The following is a 21452-nucleotide window of genomic DNA, read 5'->3' as shown; positions in this document are numbered from 1 at the left end:
TTGGGGAAAATCCATTATAACTTTTTTACAGTGTTTAAAAAAAGCTTTATTTTTGTTTTTACAAAAAGTTTCTAGCGTTAAAGTTATGCAAGTTACGCTCAAAGTAAAGTTGGTCCCTTTTGTTTTTTCAAAAAAAAAATCGGGAAGACCACCCTCTAATTAGCAACTTAAATGAAATTAATCGTTACCGCTCCACAAATTATTTTACTTATGTTGTGTTTATATGATATGTAAGTTTCATCGATTCAAAGTGCTTATTTTTGAAAAAATTTGGTTTCAAAGTAAAATTTTTAAAAATTTAAATTTTGAAAAATATGCTTTTTTCAAAATAACTTAAAAATTGTTAGATACCAAAAATCTCTAAAAACAAAAAAAAGTCAGATTTGCATTTCTGAATATTCTTGTTCTCATGATCATTTTTCAGTGCGTCACAGTTTTTCGATTTCTCTCTAATGCATTAAGTTAGATGAGACGGAAAAAGCGGTAGCTCCGTGATTAAACACAAAAATAATGCAGCATTACAATAGTTATATACGCTGTGAACTCGTACGTAGAGGGGATATTTACGAATTCGCGAGCGCCAGTAGTGGCAAGTCTGTAAACGTTTACCGGAAATTTGACATAAATGTCAAAGTGATTAATTTAAAATTAAAATTAAAAACATTAATTATAAAAAATATTAGTTGATCAAAGCTGTGGTATATATTTTTACCTTAAATATACTTACGTTTTAAATACTGAATTTACGTTTTTTTAATGTTCTGTAATATGTAATTATAAATTAATATATTAATCTTGGCGCCATCTACACGATAATTGTGAACGTATCCGAAGTAATAAATTAATATTTCATCAATAGAACGTCAAAATGATTAGCAAAATCTTAAAAAAATCCATTACAATTTAATTACTTTTTAGCGTTGTAAATATTAAGCGATAACAATTAAATAATAAATTTTAAAATTAACGGTGAAAGTTGAATCAGTAACCGCTAGGAGCGACACCAGCAAAGCTCGCCCTAACCTACGTTTGATTCGTTGATATTTAGAATGCGCGTTTTTTCTAGCCAATCAAATACACGTATTACGAACATTTGACGAAAACTTTGTCCATTTTGGCCATTTTTTAGAAGTGTCAAAGAGTCAAGTGACGGTTATTATTCAGGTCAGTATTTTGTGTACCTGTCATTTTGAAATTTCGAATTCGACTTCCCTTGTGTTTCACAACGGTTTTGTGCATTATTTTGTGTTTTGGTTTAGAATTTAGTTCGTTAAAAGTTAGTCATTGGCGTGAGGAGACTAGAGACATTCGAGATGTACCAAAGAGTGCTAAATATCTCATGAGTAGATAGAATAGCCAACGTGGAAGTAATGAGACTTACGCATAAGGAACGAGAAGAACTAACAAATAAGAAGAAAACTGAGATATATGGGACATGTGATGAGAGAAGTATATCTAATACTCCAGGTCATTATGCAAGAAAAAGATCCATAGTAAGAAGACGTAGCTCATGGCTGAAGAACCTTAGGAACTGGTTTGAATGTAATAATGAATTATTTAGAGCTGCGGTTTCAGAAATAAATATCTCTCTGATGATTGCCAACTTTTGAAGCGGAGACAGCACCTAGAGAAGAAAATAAAAACAATTTATTGATAGTTTAGTGTCATTTTTTAATGTTTCCATATTTATAAATTTAATTAACAATATTGTTTATTTTTTAATTTTATTCCCCTTTATAAAAAATACCTACGACACGTTAACATATTGTGTAAAAATCAAATCTACTAAATTACTAATTAGTTTAATTGGTTTAATTCCACAAGCTTTTCACCTATGGCTAAGTACGATTCTAGCATCTGTCAGATTCGTCAATAATTACATGAAATAAGTCTCGACACGCCCAATACAGTATATGACGTCATAATTAATGACGCACTGAAAAATGATCATGAGAACAAGAATATCATGTATTTTTTTGTTTTTCTGTTAGACAAAAATTGATTAAGATTTGGTGTTTCTGGAATTTGCATACATTCGTGATCAGTGACTCGTTCAACCCCTTTTAACTACAGCCCTTTCAATAATAAGGACTTTGAACCGATGAAACTTACAGATCATATAAACAATATATACACGAGTCAAGAAAATTGTGAAGTCGTAACGATTAAGTTCATTTAAGATACGAATTAGGGGGTGATTTTCTCGATTTTTTTACCAAAACCAAAAGTGACCAACTTTATTTTGAGCGTAACTTGTTTAATTTTGATGCAAAAATTTTTTTTATAAAACAAAAATAAAGCTTTTTTTAAACACTTTAAATAAGTTGTAATGAGTTTTCCCCGAAATGTGCTTCATTTTTGGTTATTTCAGGTTAAAGTATTCCATTTGGAATTTGACGAATATGAACCTATTTTTTATTAGCTATAACTCTGCTTCTACTAGGTGTAGAGACGTGATATATACACCATTTTTTAAAAAGATTTACAGGCTATATTTTTGCTAAGAATGTTTTTTCGACAAAATACTTACTATTTGAGTTATTTGCGAAAAACCGTCTAAAAGCCTGGTTATTTTGTTGAAAAATGAACATATTCACTGCCAAATAACTCGAAAAGTATTGACTAAGTGAAAAAACTCTATAGAACAAAAGTTACTTAAAATTAGCCAGTTTATCCATTTCCTGACTTTCTTTGGACGAATATTTTTTCACCCCCAAGAGGGGGTGAAAACCACCCCAGGGCAAAAGCACATATCGGCACAATATCACTTTTTTCTTTGACTTGTTAGCTATGTGTATGCCAAATTTCATGTCAATCCAAGCGGTTCTTTAAAATTTAGAGATTTTGCAATATTTTACCGTTAAAGAACGGACTATACAGTCTCCATAATCGTACTTAACCATATACAAATATATGGTGGATTTGACAAATATTCAAAATATCTCGATAAAAACTCGACTTCGAAAAAGTACTAAGAGGCAAAAAAGTTTTTAAAACATTGTGTTTAACCAATGGTACTACAATAATAATTAAATTGGAACGTACACAAAAGTTTGAGGGGGTTTAAATGAACAAAACCCCCATAAAATTTTTATGGGATGTCTAAATTTCACTATAATCTTTTTTTAAGATACTACTGCGATAAGAATGCCACATGTCCATTTTCAATAAAATATCTCACATAGTTTTCGATATACAGTGAGCACGTAAAGGTTGGAATAAATTCATTTTCTCGAGAATGGACGATTTGGGAAAAAATCCCGAAACAGGTCAATTTTTATTTTTAAATTACGACTTTTTGGCATATATGTCATACTAGTGACGTCACCCATCTGGGCGTGATGACGTCATCGATGATTTTTTTAAATAGGAATAGGGGTCGTGTGATAGTTCATTTGAAAGGTAATTTAATTCTCTATTCATTAATATAAACATTTACATAACTATTTACACAGGGTGTCTAAAAAATTTTTTTAAATTAATTTTATTGACATAAAAAGAAGAATGCATGTAATTTTTATTTAGTCCAAAATACATTTTAAGGTTCTTAGAACACAGAAAAAATGTTTATTTGAAAAATAATCATTGCTTTTCCCTTAAATCAAATGTTCAAATGTAAAAAAATTAAATGTTCAAAAAGAGGAAGGTGAGTGGGCGGCTAAAATGCTAAAACGATATTTATTTGTTAAATAAACTTTATTTCCTGTTTTCTGATAGCAGTAAAATGTATTTTGAGATAAATAAATTACACACATTCTTCTTTTTATGTCAATAAATTTAATTTAAATAATTTTTTTTGGACACGCTGTATAAATAATTATGTTAATGTTTATATTACTGAATAGAGAATTAAATTACCTTTCAAATAAGCTATCACACGATCCCTATTCTCATTTAAAAAAATTATAGATGACGTCATCACGCCCAGATGGGTGACGTCACTAGTATGGCACATATGTCAAAAAGTCGCAATTTAAAAATAAAAATTGACCTGTTTCGGGATTTTTTTCCAAAATCGTCCATTCTCGAGAAAATGAATTTATTCCAACCTTTACGTGCTCACTGTATTGGAAAAAATCAATTTTTATTTTGTAAATTCAAAGGGCTGTAACTTTTTTTATGTACACATTTGTACCAAGGTAAGTTAGGTTCAATCGAACTATTTTTGGTCCCAAAATATGTGATTAAATTTATGACCTGTATTTTTGTTACACCCTGTATATCAGCAAAAGTTTTCTTTTGTCGATATTTCATGATTTTGCTGATCAGCTCAGAAGATCAGAGAATTATGTAATGTATCCAGTTTCTCGTGATATTTTTAGGATCATCTCCTGGAAGTTTCCAGCGCAAAGCCTCCTTTTCATATTAGTAACTTTTCTTTTTTTTATTTGGAGTATTAAAGTTAAAACCGACTGTCACAATGAGACGTAATTTAGTGATGTAATATGTGAAATAATAACTAAAACTAATAGCTGACCTCTCATCTTTTAATATAGACAATTTAAGTAAATGAAATACGGCTACCGAAAGTCAGGGCTGGATTGACGGTCATGAAATTATTTTCAAATGAAAAACGAAGTTGACGGAATTCTACTGGTGAGAATTCAGTGAGATATGGCTAAACAGTGGTTTCGTTTAGAAAAACTAAGGTTTTAACGTCATAATTGAATTATTTAATTAGAAGAAATATGTATAAGAATAAAAATTTATCCAAAACATCATACGTATAAAAATCAGCTGTTTCTGGTCTCTGTTTATGATCGTCAATAAGATAATAACTATAATAAATCTATAATATTTACCAGGCAGGCCAATAAGTACTAGTAATTTTGGGAAAAGTGGCGATTTATTCCTCAACATAGTCCCATTTTAGCTCGATACCCCTAAACCAGCGATGCTTTAACTTCTTTAACCCGTCTGGAAAATACGTTTTTTCGAACTCTAAAAAGTAGCATAGCCTTATGTGGCGGTGATGACCTCCTCATTCGACTTAAATTTCTGCCTAGCCAGTTACTTTTCAAGTTATCCTCGGCTGTGGCCATTTTCGAGACACCTAGACGTGGCTCATCGAAGACAGACGTGATGGACGTTAAAATTCGTCAAACCAATTTTTGACGGTTGACATCGATGGAGAAGAGTCACCAGTGTCACCATACACAGCATCCAAGCGTTTTTTCATTTCATTGCGCGAATCTCTTCCATAAACAAGAATTGAATGACCGATAAATATTATTATTTTTCCATTTTTCTAAAATCAGCGGTAAACACCTTTCCACATGCCGTTAAACCAAAACTACGAGTCCAATTCGGCTGAAATTTTATCATTAGCCATCTAGGAGAATGTAATATTATACGATAGTATATTTCTCTTGCGATGGTACCGCGTTGCGCAGAGAGGCTAGGTAGTTATCAGACGTAAAAGATTCTATAAATATTCGTTTCAATGTCTAGGTTTAACAACCATACAAAAAACACGTAAATATTAATAGACCTGGATCCCGCGGTATAAAAAAAAGTTGATCAATAGCAAGTTGAAAATTTGTTAACAGTTTAACGGTGTCTAGTCGGACAAACCTTGATGTACGGGAACACTGGAACAGGGGAAGTTTTAATTGTGGAAGAGGTTAAAAATTTGGAACGTCAGACTGCGAAAACGTCCCATGTATTTTGTCGGGCAGAACTTCCAATTGATTTGTTGCCCTTTCATTAAACTCTCATGCAAAAATCAGACTGCTATTCATCACCAACATAATTCCTGTCATTTAACATGTTCTACGTGTCGGACTTATCAAAATGCCCAGTTGGTGATAAATATTAGTCTGATTTTTGTATGAGAATATAATGAAAGAGTAATGGTACGTGAGCCCAAGCGGAGATTTTTGCAGTAACTCGAGCGCGTCAGATTATCGTATGGGGACTGGGGAGAAACCTGGTACCCTGTAGATGTAGCTCTACCATATATTGGCTCTAAACACAGGGAAGTTCGTTAAGGGAAGGCCGAAAAAAAATCTATCCTTAGAAAAACTCGAAATCGTCAGATTAAGATAAGATAAGTTAAGTACATGCAAAAAAGTGTACATTTCAAAAATCTGACGATTTGGGCGAGGCGCAAGGAAATGGGAGTCACAAAGTTTCACAAGAAAAAGCGAATATTTCGTGAAATGAGCTAAATAGATCTAAAAACTAAAAAATACGTGCTCAATGTTTCGCAAAAATCTATCGAATGATACTAAACACGACTCCCCACGGAGAGGGGTGGGGGTAAATTTAAAATTTTAAATACGAATCCCGCCATATTTCCCGAAATGAACATCAGACTGAAAAACTGAAAAATAGACTTATTCAATGTGTTTGAAAAATCTATCGAATGACACCAAATACGACCCCCTACGGAGATGGGGTAGGGGGTACCATAAAATTTTAAATAGGAGCCCCCATTTTTTATTGCAGATTCGGATTGCTTACGTAAAAATAAGTAACTTTTATTTTAAACAATTTTTCGAATTACGGATATATGGCACTATAATCGGAAAAAATGATTGTTGGAAATGGAAAATTAAATTAAAAATGGAAAGTCCCCACTAAAATGGAAAACTTTACTTCACTTTTTTTGGTTTTAGAACCTAGACTTCACAACCCAATAGGTCCCCAAAGCGCTCGAGAGACTGCACATTTAGCATACTTTCCTCCACTACTATAACAAATCAATTGGAAGTTCTGTCCGACAAAATTCATTTCGCCGGTCCAGAATAAGAATGACGTAACTACAAATTTTGTCAATTCCTGTTTATTGCGTAATTTACTTCTAAAATATTGTGTACAGATGATAAAAAAGCGACAGAACTGTAACTATGTGCTGATTCACTACAGGCTAGTTGCGTCGTAATTGAAATATGCACCATTTTAGACCTTATTTCAGTTGAATAATGACGCAACTATAAAGACGGTTGAAAATGGGTGACTAAATTAAGATAATGAAATTCGGACCAACAGGGATGAAAATAAAAGCCATCGCTGTAAGAATAAACGGCATACTAAATATTTAAAAATTGTTTTTTTGTACAAAAAAAATTAAAGATCAAGAATGACGCAACTGTAGATAGGTTTGAAAATGGGGGAGGGATTAAATTAACATAATGAAATTCGAACCAATAGGGATGAAACTAAAAGCCATCATTGTAATAATAAACGCCAGATCGATGCTCCTGGACAATTACTCCTCATTTAATCCTTAATTTAAATATTTAAAGATCCTTATTTTACTCTCCTGAGAAATTTGACTTATTGCAGTTACGTCATTCCTATTCCAGACCGGCGATGTGTTTTCGTAGTCTGACGTTAAAATTTTTTAACCTGTTCCACAATTAAAACTTTCCCTGTTCCAGTGTTCCCGTACATCAAAGTTTGTCCGACTAGACACCGTTAACCTTCCGTGACTAACATTTTGTCTGTGAGACGGACCACTTAGGTCTGGTTTCACCAACAACAAATAAATCAATGAATATTCGTCGAATAAAATTTATTAGACGTTTATGTTTTTATTTTGTTTCAATATAATTTTGATAATTTAAAGTTAAACTGACGAATTTACTTTCTTATAGATATTTACAGCGAGATTAACTTGCCAATGTACTCGAAGAGTAAATATTTATTTAATAAATAAATAAAATAAGTCTTATTTGAAGTTAGTAAAATGGAGAAATGTCAGTATATTGGTCGAATATCTTTATTCATAGAATAAATTTTGTCGTTGGTGAAACCGACCATTAGAGTTTTTACGATTATATCCAAATTGTTCATTATATAATATATAAGATATTATCTTCGCCGCCATCAGTAGCTGCCTGATTCAGGTGCCTGTTTTTAGTGTAGAAATTTGAGTCTTTAGTGTCAAGTGATTATGCAATTATCGGCAATTTTATATAAAAAATTTTCTCAGAGACCGATGTTGGACGTGACATATTCGATGAAAAAAATATTTATACAGGGTGTCCCGGAAAATAGTGCGTTCCTTTAAGGTATGGAGAGAATACACAATTTGGAACAAAAAAGTCCTATACCATTTTTTTCTAAAGTTAACCGTTTCCAAAAAAAAGTTAACATTGTTTTCCATATACCTGTATTTTAATGTTTGGAAATTTTAATAAACTGGCAACATCGTACGCACTACGGAATAATAACAGATAATAAGAACTCGTTTGTGATTGTGATTTACAGTATTTAAAATAATCCAACCTAATAGTAGGTAATACTTATGTATTTACTATTTGTCTACTAAAATTATTTTCTTTTAAAATGTATTGAAATACCTATTGCATAATTTTAAACAAATTACACATCTTTTAACATAAAAACACAGCTTTTAACTGAACTAATATTATGTATTTAGTAAAGTTTAAATGGGTTGAATGCTGAGTATTGCTGAGGGCTTTAACTGAATTACATAGTTTTAATAGTTTACAGTGGAACTTAAATACACCAGATAATGTCTCAGTAGTTTGTTTACTTGTGAACTGAAATAACTAAGTTGTACTTACTTGAAAATAATTATTATACCGAATAGTAACCTTTCACAAACACCATTCATAGGTAATAACATAATAGGTAATACACTCACTATTCGAAAACATTTTCGGCATTGACACTAAACAGGATTCTTTAAAACCTGTTTACTATCTATCTTCTATCTATTTATTTACATGGGACTGTCTATGCTTAAATTTGCATACCGCACATAGTTGTCAGATTTAAATTTGCCTACCAAAATACATTTTAATTTTTTGGTCAAACGGTTGCATTTAGAAAAAAATGTTATAAGAGTTTTTTGTTCTACATGGTGCCTTCTACCTATACCTTTAAGGAACGCACTATTTTCCGGGACACCCTGTATTAACGAAACAACATGCGACCAAGTGCTGATAATTTAGTAAAGTAACCCAACTGCCAGAAGTAAAAAGTGTACAAAAAAACGGCAGTGGAAAAATTTAGCTTGTTTTTCACAAATGAGATGTTATAAATAGTTTTAATTTTCTTTGGTATTTTGCTAATGTTTAAGAGGCTTAATAAATTAAAAATAGGTATCAATCTTGTTTAATTTCACTCCTTCAATGAGTGAACACAACCCTACACTTGAAAGTGTGTCAATTTAAACATTGTTTTTATGTCGGTCTCTGAGACGGATGTTAGCTTTAATGTTCAGAAAACCTAGTTCTAGAAAAAAAAAAGTTGCGAAAGGTTAAGCTATTAACAAATTTTCAGCTTGCTATTAATCAACTTTTTTTTGGTACGTGGGATCCAGGCCTATAAACTAAGGGTATTGGAAATTACAGTTTGACTAGAGTTTTGATAGAACCACCTCGATGACAGGTAGTTGTTATTTTTAGATATTTTGGACTGTACGAGATGGTGACGCCCACACTTGCCATACGAGACCCAGATCTAATCAAGCAGATTGCCGTTAAAGACTTTGAACATTTCACGGATCATAGAATAATGTTCCCTAAAAACTCCGATCCCTTAATGGGAAAGAATCTATTTGCATTAAAAGGTAAACAAATTTAAGTAACTACGTAAGTACAATGAAAAGAACAATTGAGCAATATTATTACATTTCAATTACCTAACTTTTCAGATTTAACAAAAATATCTAATGATCTACATCTTTTATGCGTCAATATTTCCATATTAGAAGATATAATTAACCTTGTTTATTCACGATCTTGATCTTTGGGCTTATATTAAGGCTTGATCTTACGACCTATTGGGACCAGTGCGCCACCTGTATCATGGACGAAGCTTAGTTGGTGATTCCAAAGAGCAGAATAGCTGAAATACTTCGTCAGTTACACGACAATCCATCAATAATGCATTTAGGTGTTATGTTATGTTACCCTTATACTTGATCTATATCTTGTAAGCAAATAGACAAATAATCATTCTGAGGGTGATGCTGTACTCACGTATTGATATCAAATTTAATCTTCCTGTGTTTATCTAGTTAATTATATATAATGTATCTATGGTCTCCTTCTTCTTATGGTGCCGTGCACCCATAGTGCGTTGGCCATTGAGGTATAGTATGTATGTGTGTATATGTTACCAACATGGGCAACATGTGGATGTTGTCACCCTCCAATAGTTTTAGGGCTACCGTAGTAATGCCATCCGGTCCAGGGGCCTTGCATAGTGTTGCTATTTTTATAGCGTACTCCACCTCGGCACGAATAATGGTAGGGCCGGACAAAGTTTCTGCAGGTAGGTGCGTAGATGTCAGACTCGGTCTATTGTCTGTAAAGAGAGACGAAGCATAATCTATTCAGATTTTAGCTAGTTCTTCCTGGGTATGTACGTAGTCTCCTTGATCATTTTCCAGGCGGGTCTCTTGATGTCTCTTGTATATACTCGAAATTTCTTTAACCTTCTTATGTAGACCAAAACTGTCCCCCTTTTTCTTGTAGTGATTCTAATTCTTCACAAAACTCTTTCATCCAGATTTCTTTTGCGGTTTTAATTCTTGCTCTTATCGCAAGTTGGGTTTTCTTGTATTTATGTTGGTTCTGATGCATTTTGTTGTACTGTTAGCTTCATTAGCTCAAGTATCTCTTCCATCATCCACTCGTTTTTGCGATTTCTTTTTATTTTACTTGCGATTGCTGCGCCCGCATTGTAATCCAGAATCTGAAGCTTTTCACCTCGCAATTTTTACAGAATGGATCAATTTGTTTGAAAATTTGAGAATAAGTAGTGGATAGTCCAAGTATCAAAATCTATATGATGCCGAAAATCGCTTTTACCATGGAGGTGGTTGACACCCCATCTAGGGGGTGGAAATTTTTTTATTATATTTTGACCTCAAAAGTTGATAAAAACATTCATTCTAAGCAAAAAACATCCCATATATTTTTTTGACAAAATTAATATTTTTCGATTTATTCGCTATCGAAAGTGTTAGTTTCATATCTAAGAAATCAATGTTTTTTGATGGAATACTCATTTACTATTCACTCAATTTTTGCCGTAGAAAATTTTTTTTAAACCAAGTTCTTGGGAATTAAACAACCTTCTTCTTCTCTTCTACGGCACTACAGCCCAAATTGAGCCTTGGCCTCCTTTATTTTTTGCCTCCATCCTTGCCTGTCTGTGGCTGCTCTTCTCCATACACGGACTCCTAAAAGGGCTTGTGCGTCGCTGTTTACTGTGTCTTTCCAGCGCTTTCGTGGCTTCCCAACCGGTCTCTTTCCTTTTATATTCTAGCATTCAGTGCTCGTTTTGGTAGCCTATCCTCTCCCATTCTTATCACATGTCCGGCCCATTGCAATCTTTGTAATCTAATGAAGTTTGACAGGGGCGTTTCCTTATAAAGTTGATAAAGCTCGTTGTTGTATCGACTTCTGAAGATTCCGTTTTCCCTCACAGGTCCTAGTATTCTCCTAAGTACTTTCCTTTCGAATGTGTCGAGTTTGTTTTTGGATGTTTCTTTCAGCACCCAGGCTTCACTGCCATAGCATGTTATTGGTCGAATTAAGGTTTTATAGATTCTCATCTTTTTATTTCGGTGGACACTTTTAGACTTTTGTCTCCTTTTTTATAGATCGGGCATACTATACTTTTCTTCCAGTCGTCGGGTATTTTCTCTTCTTGCCATACGTCTTTGATGAGCGCGTGGATGTGACTTGCTAGGTGGTGGCCACCTACCTTATATAGTTCTGCTGGTATTTCATCAACTCCCGGAGCTTTATTGTTTTTCTGGGCCTTAATGGCTTCAAAAACTTCCTCTATGGTTGGAGCTTCTACTCCATTCTCTTCTACGTAGATCATACCCATTTCATCTTCCATGTCTACTTGAGTTCCAAGTAGTGTCTGAAAATAATGCTTCCAGGTTTCTGTGACTTTCTGTTGGTCACTGATTATTTGCCCACTTTCATCTTTACATAGACTAGTTTGAGGTTTATACCCACTTTTATCTTTTTTAGGTATTCGTAAGCCCCTCTAATTTCGTTGTTTTTGAAATTTTCTTCCATTTTTTCTATTTGTCCATTTTCATAGGCTCTCTTTTTATTCCTACATGTCTTGTCCGCTTTCCGTCTTGCGACTTCAAATAATGTTCGTCTTTCCCGTGTTCTTCTTGTTATGTACATTTTGTGTGCTTCATTTCTTTCCTCTATTGCTTGTCTCCACTCGTCATCAAACCATGCTGCTCTTCTCTCCCTTTTCTTGTTTCCCAGGGTGGACGCTGCTGCTGTCAGTACTGCTGTTTTGATATTAGTCCATTTGCCTTCTATGTAGTGCAGTTCTAGCGTCCTTAACTCATTTGCGACTTCTTGTTCGAACTTCTCTTTACATTCCTGAATCTTCAGTTTTTCCAGGTCCAGTTTGTTTGTTCTTTGTTGTCTTTCGTTTCTTTTCCTGTTAACTCTGAATCTAAATTTGGTTTGTACTAAAAGATGGTCTGATCCACAGCATGATCCTCGCCGTGTTCTCACATCGGAGATACTACTGGCTGCCCTTTTGTCTATCAGCACATGGTCAATTTGATTCGTTGTGGTTCCATCTGGTGAAATCCATGTCATTTTGTGTATGCCTTTATGTGGGAAGCATGTGGAACTTATAACCATGTTTTTACTGGTGGCAAAAACTCCCCATTTTCGCTTGTTTCATTGTGCAGAGAGTGTTTTCCTATTGTGCCATAGAACTGCGGTTCCTTGCCTATTTTAGCATTCATATCACCAATTATAATCTTGATGTCATTTTTTGGCGCATTATCATATGCTATCTCCAGCTGTTGGTAAAAGCTTTCCTTTGTATGTTGCTCTTGATCTTCTGTTGGACAGTGAATGTTTATCATTGTTAGGTTGAAGAAGTGGGTGCGAATTCTCAACTTACATATCCTTTCACTGACTGCCTGGAAGTCGATGATTTTTGACTTAAAATCATTATCCACCACAAATGCGACTCCACATTCTTTGCTTCCTTGTTCCTTCCCACTATATAAAATTGTGTGCGTCTTAGTATCCCTGACACCTTTCCCCAGACATCTTGTCTCCTGAAGAGCAGTAGTCATGATCTTATATCTTTTTAGTTCTTGCAGAAGTGCGGTTTGAGCTCCTGGTCTATTTAGCGTCCTCACATTCCAGTTTCCAAATGCATAGTCCATGTTTCGTAGCTTGAGTCGTTTCCGAAAGTTCCGTCCTGTATTCCGAGGCAAATGTTCAGGTTTCGTAACAGTGTGTTTTTTCCGGGAGTGGGTTGTCAGCCCACTGCCCAACCTTCCTCCTTTATCCGGGCTTAGGACCGGCAGTGGTGACTCCTGAGCTACTCGATTCACCCATTTGTCACCACAGGCGGAGTTAAACAACCTACAATTTCATATTTACACATTTTTTCGTATCTCTCATGCTAATCTTTCTATTCTGAAGATAATTGCTTTTTTTACCAAAATACAAAAACTCGTTATTCGCTTTAAACTCCAGTTTTTTTTAAACTAATCATTATCAGCCAGTCAAACTGCTAGAATCTATTAACAATACATAAATAAAAAATAATGAATAAGGCTAATGACTAAAAACACCGCCAACTTACATTATTATGCTTCCAATTGGATTTCGCTTTTTTTTCAAAAAAATAGATTGATTTTTTTAACGTAACTTTTTTTATTTTTTATCTTAGAAAGTTTGGTAAAAATAATTTTGTATATTTTACAAGATATATAAGGTATTAATACTAAATCCTTTTAAAGTCCTCAGTCACAAAAAGAGATTACATTGAAAGGCTTGGTAAAGGTGGTTTTTGCATGTTATTACAAGATTTAATTGTCAATAGCTCACTCAATTTTTGCCGTAGAAAAAATTTTTGCAAAACAGGTTCTTGGGAATTAAATAACCTATAATTTCATATTGAAATATTTTTTCGTATCTCTGATGCTAATCTTTCTATTCTGAAGAAAAAGGCATTTTTTACCAAATTACAAAAACTCGTTATTCGCTTTTAACTCCATTTCTTTTAAACTAATCATTCTAAGCCGATCAAACTTTTAGAACCTATTAATAATACATAAATAAAGAAGAGCAAATCAGGTCAATGACTAATTTTAATTAAGGTGGTGATTAGGGGGTTGTTTTCGATCACTTTTTGCTTAAAAAAATGGGGACTGATATTCTTTTCATTATAAATCACTTAATTTTTGAGCTAGAGACTTTTTTTATTTTTGGAGATAGATATTTTTAAATACTTTAAATTAGTTTCAACAAGTTATCCTCGAAAAATGCATAGTTTTCCCGTCTTTTGACTTTGAAACTACAATATTTAGCATTTGACGAAGAAGAGCTAACATATAATAAAGTATAGCTCGATTACTATTGGTCTTAAAGAAAACTGGAAAAAACGGTTTTGTTTACTTTTTGAAAAGGTACATTTTTGTTAAGTAAAGTTGTTTTGATAAAACGAAATAGTTTTGAGTTATTAGCAGAAAACTGATTAAAAACATAGATTTTTCGATATAAAACTAACACTTTCGATAGCAAATAAATCGAAAACTATTAATTTTATCAAAAAAATTTATGAAACATTTTTTGCTTAGAATGAACGTTTTTATCAACTTTTGTGATCAAAATATAATAAAAAATTTCCATCCTCGAGATGGGGTGGCAACCACCCCCATGGTAAAAGCGTCTTTTGGCATCATATAGATTTTGATCCTTGGAATATCCACTACTTATTCTCACATTTTCAAGCAAATCGATCCATTCTGTAAAAATTGCGAGGTTTTGTCCTATTTTAAGCTTCATTACTTGGACTATTGGCTATAACCATTTATATTTTCTCATAGGTTTCCTCTATGCAATTTACTTGTATAGTTTTCAGGTTCTAGTTGATGTGGTTACTGTATGTATTTCAAAGCTCTTCATCTCTCATTAATTCTCTAATGTTTAAATATTTTTTATTTTATGGTTTTTTAACCTTCGCCGGTCGAGGCCCTAGATTCGCGATTAGGGGGTTGTGGTCAGATGAAATGCCCGCACCAGGGTAAGAGGCCGCTCTATTTATATAGTTGCGGAATCTTTTGTTTATCAAGATGTAATCAATTTGATTTCTGGTGCTCGCCATGTATATAATCTTCGTGGTGGAAGCTGATACCATAATATTGGATATGACAAAATCATGTTCTTCACAAAATTCATTTAGTAACTCTTCTCGCACATTTTTATTACCCAGACCGAAATGACCTACCGCATCGCCACATCTACCCTTACCAACGTTGGTTTTAAAATCGCCCATTATGATGTTGATATCGGTTTCCTTTGTGACCTTTAATGATTCATGTATGTCTTTATAGAAGTCTAAAATTTCAGGTTTCAGGTTTATCAGCTGTGGGTGCGTAAACTTGGATGTTGGCCTGCTAACTTCACTATTATTACTCCGTTTGAAATGGGTATTAGGCCTGGATCCCACGTACCAAAAAAAAGTTTATTAATAGCAAGCTGAAAATTGGTTAATAGCTTAACGATGTCTAGTCGGACAAACTTTGATGTACGGGACAACTGGAACAGGGGAAGTTTTAATTGTGGAACAGGTTACAGGTTTCGAACGTCAAACTACGAAAACGTCCCATGTATTTTGTCGGACAGAACTTCCAATTGATTTGTTACCCTTTCATTAAACTCTCATGAAAAAATCAGACTGCTATTTACCACCAATATAATTCCTGTCATTTGACATGTTCTACGTATCGGACTTATTTAAAGATGTCCAATATATTTGTCGGACACACATGTTTTCATATACCGGGTGTCCACTTATATTTTCCCCCATTTTAACTGCCTATAACTTCTAAACGGCTCAAGATAGAAATATGCGGTTTTCGCTCAAATGTTTTATTTTAGTAAAAGTTTTGTATGAATGGATTGAATTTTTTATATCGCTTTCAAATATGAAAATAAAAATGGCGGATTTTTGAAAAAAACGTTGTTGACTTTTTTTTAATGGAACACCCAGTATATTTTTTTGTAATTTGAAAGAAATGTCATTCACCTATCCAGCGACATAAAGTTTTTCAAAATCGGTTGTCAAATCACTGTGTAATTAATTTTTAAAATGAGAGGTGCAACGTTGATATCACTTACCTAAATACCATAACGAAGCAAATTGATATTATGTTATGTGATTTCCACATTGCATCTCTCATTTTAAAAATTAATTGCTCAGTCATTTGACAACCGATTTTAAAATTTTTTATATCGCTGGATAGGTAAATGACCGTTTTTTCAAGTTTTTAGGTAAATGACCATTTTTTATATTGCTTTTAAATAAAAAAATGCGGATATAAAAGGAAACTTTGTTAAATTTTTTTATTAAAACACCCAGTATATTTTTTTGTAACTTGGAAAAAAAACGGTCATTTACCTATCCAGCGATATAAAAAATTTTAAAATCGGTTGTCAAATGACTGAACAATTAATTTTTAAAATGAGAGATGCAATGTGGAACTCACATAACATAATATCAATTTGCTTCTTTATGGTATTTAGGTATGTGATATCCACGTTGCACCTCTCATTTTAAAAATTAATTACTCAGTGATTTGACAACCGATTTTGAAAAACTTTATATCGCTGGATAGGTGAATGGCATTTCTTTCAATTTACAAAAAAATATACTGGGTGTTCCATTAAAAAAAAAGTCAACAACGTTTTTTTCAAAAATCCGCCATTTTCATTTTCATATTTGAAAGCGATATAAAAAATTCAATCCATTCAGACAAAACTTTTACTAAAATAAAACATTTCAGCGAAAACCGCATATTTCTATCTTGAGCCGTTTAGAAGTTATAGGCAGTTAAAATGGGAGAAAATATAAGTGGGAAAATATAAAGTTTGCTATTGAATAAACTTAAAAACAACCTGCTAGTTTTTACAATCATAAACTTGTCAGGATGACACGTTTCACAATTAAAATCGCATTCCATAATCAACACTTCCCCTGTCCCAGTGTTCCCATACATCAAAGTTTGTCCGACTAGACACCGTTAAGCTATTAACAAATTTTCAGCTTGCTATTAATCAACTTTTTTTTGTACGCGGGATCCAGGCCTATACATAATCTATAACAGATATCGCAATTCCATTATCAAAAGTACTATTGCAACTCCGTGTCTGTGGTAATTATCACTGGTGTCGCTACCGAATAGTACATAGTAAAGTTGTCTTTGTGGGAAATGCCTGAGCCAGACCACCTCAATTCACTTACGCTCATTATCTTCACTTCAAGGTGCCACATTTCTTTGAGCAAGTTATCTATCTTTCCTGGGATGCACAAACTATTGACGTTCCATTTCGTTACTTTATGAATAACATCTTTAAGTCGAACCCGGGGGATTCTTAGCACCCTCAAACCATCTAAGGTCTGCCCAGAACTGAGGGTCTTTTGTTCATTTTTGTCCGACATATTAGATAAGTATTCCATGGATATCCATGTGGATCTTTAATTTAGTGGCTTCCCCTTACCTTCTAAATCCTTATTCCGTTGGCCAAATTTTGGTTCACTCACCTTCGGGACCGATTTATCAACCCCAGGACCAAAGAGTGCCCTACCACTTATCAACTCATCCGCCTAAAGCCGTTGGTCAGTAAGTGGGGGATTGCTTATACCGGAAATCACTCGGACGTCAGAGCTTCGTTGGTTATCTATTAGCATGTACCAAATGACCATGATCTAGATCTTCTTCATAGTAATTTTCGGGTTTCTCCTTCACATTCATTAGATTTCTAATTCGTTCATTTCTCACTTTGTACATTAGTGTTAACTTGCATCTTCTCCAAAACATCATTTGTATTGCATTTATTTTGTTTTCCATTCAATTTCGAGATTATGTGTGTTTGTGTTTGGATGTATGACCTTGGTTTGAACCAATTGGCCAGCTCAAATTTTTTTTATTATCATTTTCATAGACACAATTTCCTAATTTTAACTGATATACATTATATTTTAATAATTACAAACATATATTACATACATTACATTAAAAATACATGAAGAGTACAGGGGAAAAACAAGGAATGTCACATTTTATACATATTGAGATAAACACCAATAAAGGTTTAATTCTTATGATATCTAAACACTACTTATGAGATTCTTAGCAGAATTCTAGCAATCCTTATTCTATAATCTTAATACAATATTAATCTATATTAATTTAATAATGCACAAAAAACTGCTAACATTCCTTATTTTTGTTCAGTGGCATGCGGACAATTCTGATCCTTCGACTGGATACAAATTCTTAGAAAATTTGTATAGACTGATCTATCTGGTTATTGTTCTGAATCGATAGTCTAGTCGATAGTACTCAGTTTTTGCTACCACATGGCGAGTAAAGCCAAAACTCATGAAAAAGTGACATTTCTTGTTTTTCCCCTGTACTCTTCACATACTAATATTAAACACTATTACTAAATAATACTAAACCACAAATTGATATTAAAATAATTTTTTTTTAGCGCTAAGACCTAAACCCCATTCAACTTCTCGGAGGTTTAGGCCTTCTTTGTGATTTTTTTTGCTTTATTTTTTTTTATTGTTTTTTAATATCTATCTCTTTTTTTGTTATTTTTATTCTTTTTTTATTGTTTTTTTTATCTATATTTTTTTTGAATTTTTTTTATATTTTTTTTAAATTTTTTTATATTCTTTTTAAATATCAATTTTCATATTTTTTAAGTGGTTATAAACAATTTTATACAAATTTATATTTCGTGTACATAAAATGGAATTTAAATTGGTGGGGAGAGTAACTCCTACTGTTTGTAGATTCTTATATAACTGTTGATTCAGCATCTGGAAGTTTGCACAATCGAAAATCACATGCTCTAATGTACCCAACTCCCCGCAAGTGCAGTTTTGAGAAGTGGCCAACCAAGTTTCGAGATTAATTTCGCATAATGTGTCCGAAGTATTGTAATTTTCGAGATTTGGTGGTGGTCAGTACCTCACCTGTTATCATAGTGGTGTATAATCGATCAGATCAGCTGTCATAGCTGTCATTACATAGCTCTTTAAAAAATTGGTAAACCTTCTTTTTCCTTCTTAAAGGTCAAGTATGGCGTGATACGAGACCGATCCTCAGTCCAACCTTCACCAGCAGCAAAATGCGAGCCATGTTCGTCCTGATGTCTGAATGTGGTGAGAACTTCATAAAATATTTCCTGGACAATGACAAAGATACTATCGAAACGGAAATGAAGGATACTTTTAGACGATTCACGAACGATGTTATTGCTACGACTGCTTTTGGCGTTAAAACAGATTCTTTAAAGCACAGAGATAATGATTTTTTTGTTATGGGAATGAAAGCAGTAGATTTTGGGTTCTGGAAAAGTCTCAAGTTTTTTGGATATATACTCATGCCGAAGGTTTTAGGGGTAAGTATTTTATAACCCTCCAGTGGGCACGCCTTTTAATTCCACATGATCGAGCGCGTGTCGTAAATTTTACGTCTTTTTGTAAATGATACTTTCTTTAAATAAATGCAGAGAAATTATTTAGGCTATTGATTATGTATTTTAGAAAGGAACTACAGCGTTAACAGGGTTTTATTGTTTCATACTTCTATAGGAAAATTATTCCAGGTTAAATTTACTATCGAAATATCACATTTTAAAGTCAAAAACATGTTTTTTTACAAAAATCTATCCAAAAGAAAAGCAAGAAAAAAACATGAACGATATCAATTTTGTTTTTGTCCCATAACTTTTTTCCACGGGGATATAGGTATAGGCATTGCTTCACAGAAAAAAACTTCCATCCTTCCTATTTAAAATGGCGTTTGGTAGAAGTCCCTGTGATTTACAATTTCCAAAATATGATTTTTCAAATTTCGCCACTCACAGCGATTTTGGGATATTTTCCTTGTTACTTCGCAAACATTGTTCTGTAACTTTTTGCTACGCATTTCTAGGTACACGCAATGCGGTAACGCATTTAACAGAAAGAGAAGTCAGTTACCTTTTAAATGTTCTATCGTAGAAGGCCGTGTGGCTATATTTAAGCAAAATATGGTTTTTCAAAATTTTATACTTTTAATGATTTTTGATATACTTATTTTACGATTATTTTTAAATTTCTCATTATAACTTGTTTTATTGTATATTTGGGTATATGTATTGTGTAACAAAAAGGGAATCTTATTTTCTTTACTTTAAAATGGTGTACAATAAAAAATTCTAGGACTATTTTTAAACAAGATATGCTTTTTCAAAGTGTGACATATACACATGCAATAGTTGGAAGCATATGGAAAAATATTTTAGTATTAGTTTTATGAAAAAAAGTTATTTTTTTTTAAATGCTCTGCCTAGTCTAAAACCTAAAATGCGATCATCAGATATAAAGTTTTATTAATAGTTAATAGTGTACGAGGTATGTTAAAAAATATGAATTTGCTCAGGAGTAAAGTACCTTTATATTTCACAATATGGAAAAGTGTATTAAGAAAAATTATTTGGAATTAAAAATTATATTATAATATGCAATTATATTCTTCCAATTGAAAAAAAAATAAGAAATTTTAAATTTTTTTCAAATTAAGGATACTTTTGGATATCTTACGGATATCTTGTTTAAAAATAGTCCTAGATTTTTTTGGAATACACCATTTTAAAGTAAAGAAAATATGCTGTTTTCTATTATACAATGTATATCCCTAAATATACAAGAAAAAATGTCATAATGAGAAATTTAAAAAATAATCATAAAAAATATCAAAAATCATTAAAAGTATGAAACCTTGAAAAAGCAGAACTTGCCTCAAAATAGTCAAGCAACCTTATATAATAGACTATTTTAAAGGTAATTGACCCCTCTTTCTAATAAATGTACCATTGCATATACCTAGAAATGCGTAAAAAAAGTTACAGAACAATGTTTGCGAAATAATGGGGAAAATGGTCCAAAAATGCTGTGAGCGGAACATTTTGAAAAATCCTATTTCAGAAAATATAAATCGTAGAGACTTCTACTAAACGCCATATTAAAGAGAAATAATGTTAGTTAATTTCTGCTGATGTCTGTACCTATATCCCCGTAGAAAAAAGTTATGGGGCAAAAAATAAAATTGCTTTCTTTCGTGTTGTTTTTTGCTTTTCTTTTGAATATACTTTTGTAAATAAAAATATTTTTGACTTTAAAATGTAATATTTCAATAGTAAATTTAACCTGGAACAATTTTCCTGCAGACATCTTTGTACAAAAAGTGCATAGCACTCACCCTAGTTCACCCTGTGCCTAGGGACTAATTCACCCATTTCTTAAAAACGCACCCATTTAAATGGTAGCACTCCGAGGTTTTTTCAAATTTAGAGGTCCATTAACTATATGAGATAATAAAATCCCGTTAACGTTGTAGTTCCTTTTAGCTATCTTATTTTGAACATAATCAATAGCCTAATTATAAGGATATG

General features: G+C 32.8%; 1 protein-coding gene across 2 annotated transcripts in view; it reads left to right on the top strand.

The window, feature by feature from the left end:
* The window catches only part of LOC126879077 (cytochrome P450 9e2-like), a 59279-nt gene that overhangs the window by 14313 nt on the left and 23514 nt on the right, over window positions 1–21452 (top strand). For both annotated transcript variants that reach the window (XM_050641991.1, XM_050641992.1), the window contains 2 exons: window positions 9384–9547; window positions 19087–19415. In XM_050641991.1, the coding sequence (XP_050497948.1) occupies window positions 9384–9547; window positions 19087–19415 (493 nt within the window). The remainder of the gene's footprint in view (window positions 1–9383; window positions 9548–19086; window positions 19416–21452) is intronic.

Source organism: Diabrotica virgifera, chromosome 1, assembly GCF_917563875.1.
Source record: "Diabrotica virgifera virgifera chromosome 1, PGI_DIABVI_V3a".
Lineage (NCBI taxonomy): Eukaryota > Metazoa > Arthropoda > Insecta > Coleoptera > Chrysomelidae > Diabrotica > Diabrotica virgifera.
The sequence above is the reverse complement of the archived record's forward strand: the minus strand, read 5'-3'. Positions and strand labels throughout refer to the sequence as shown.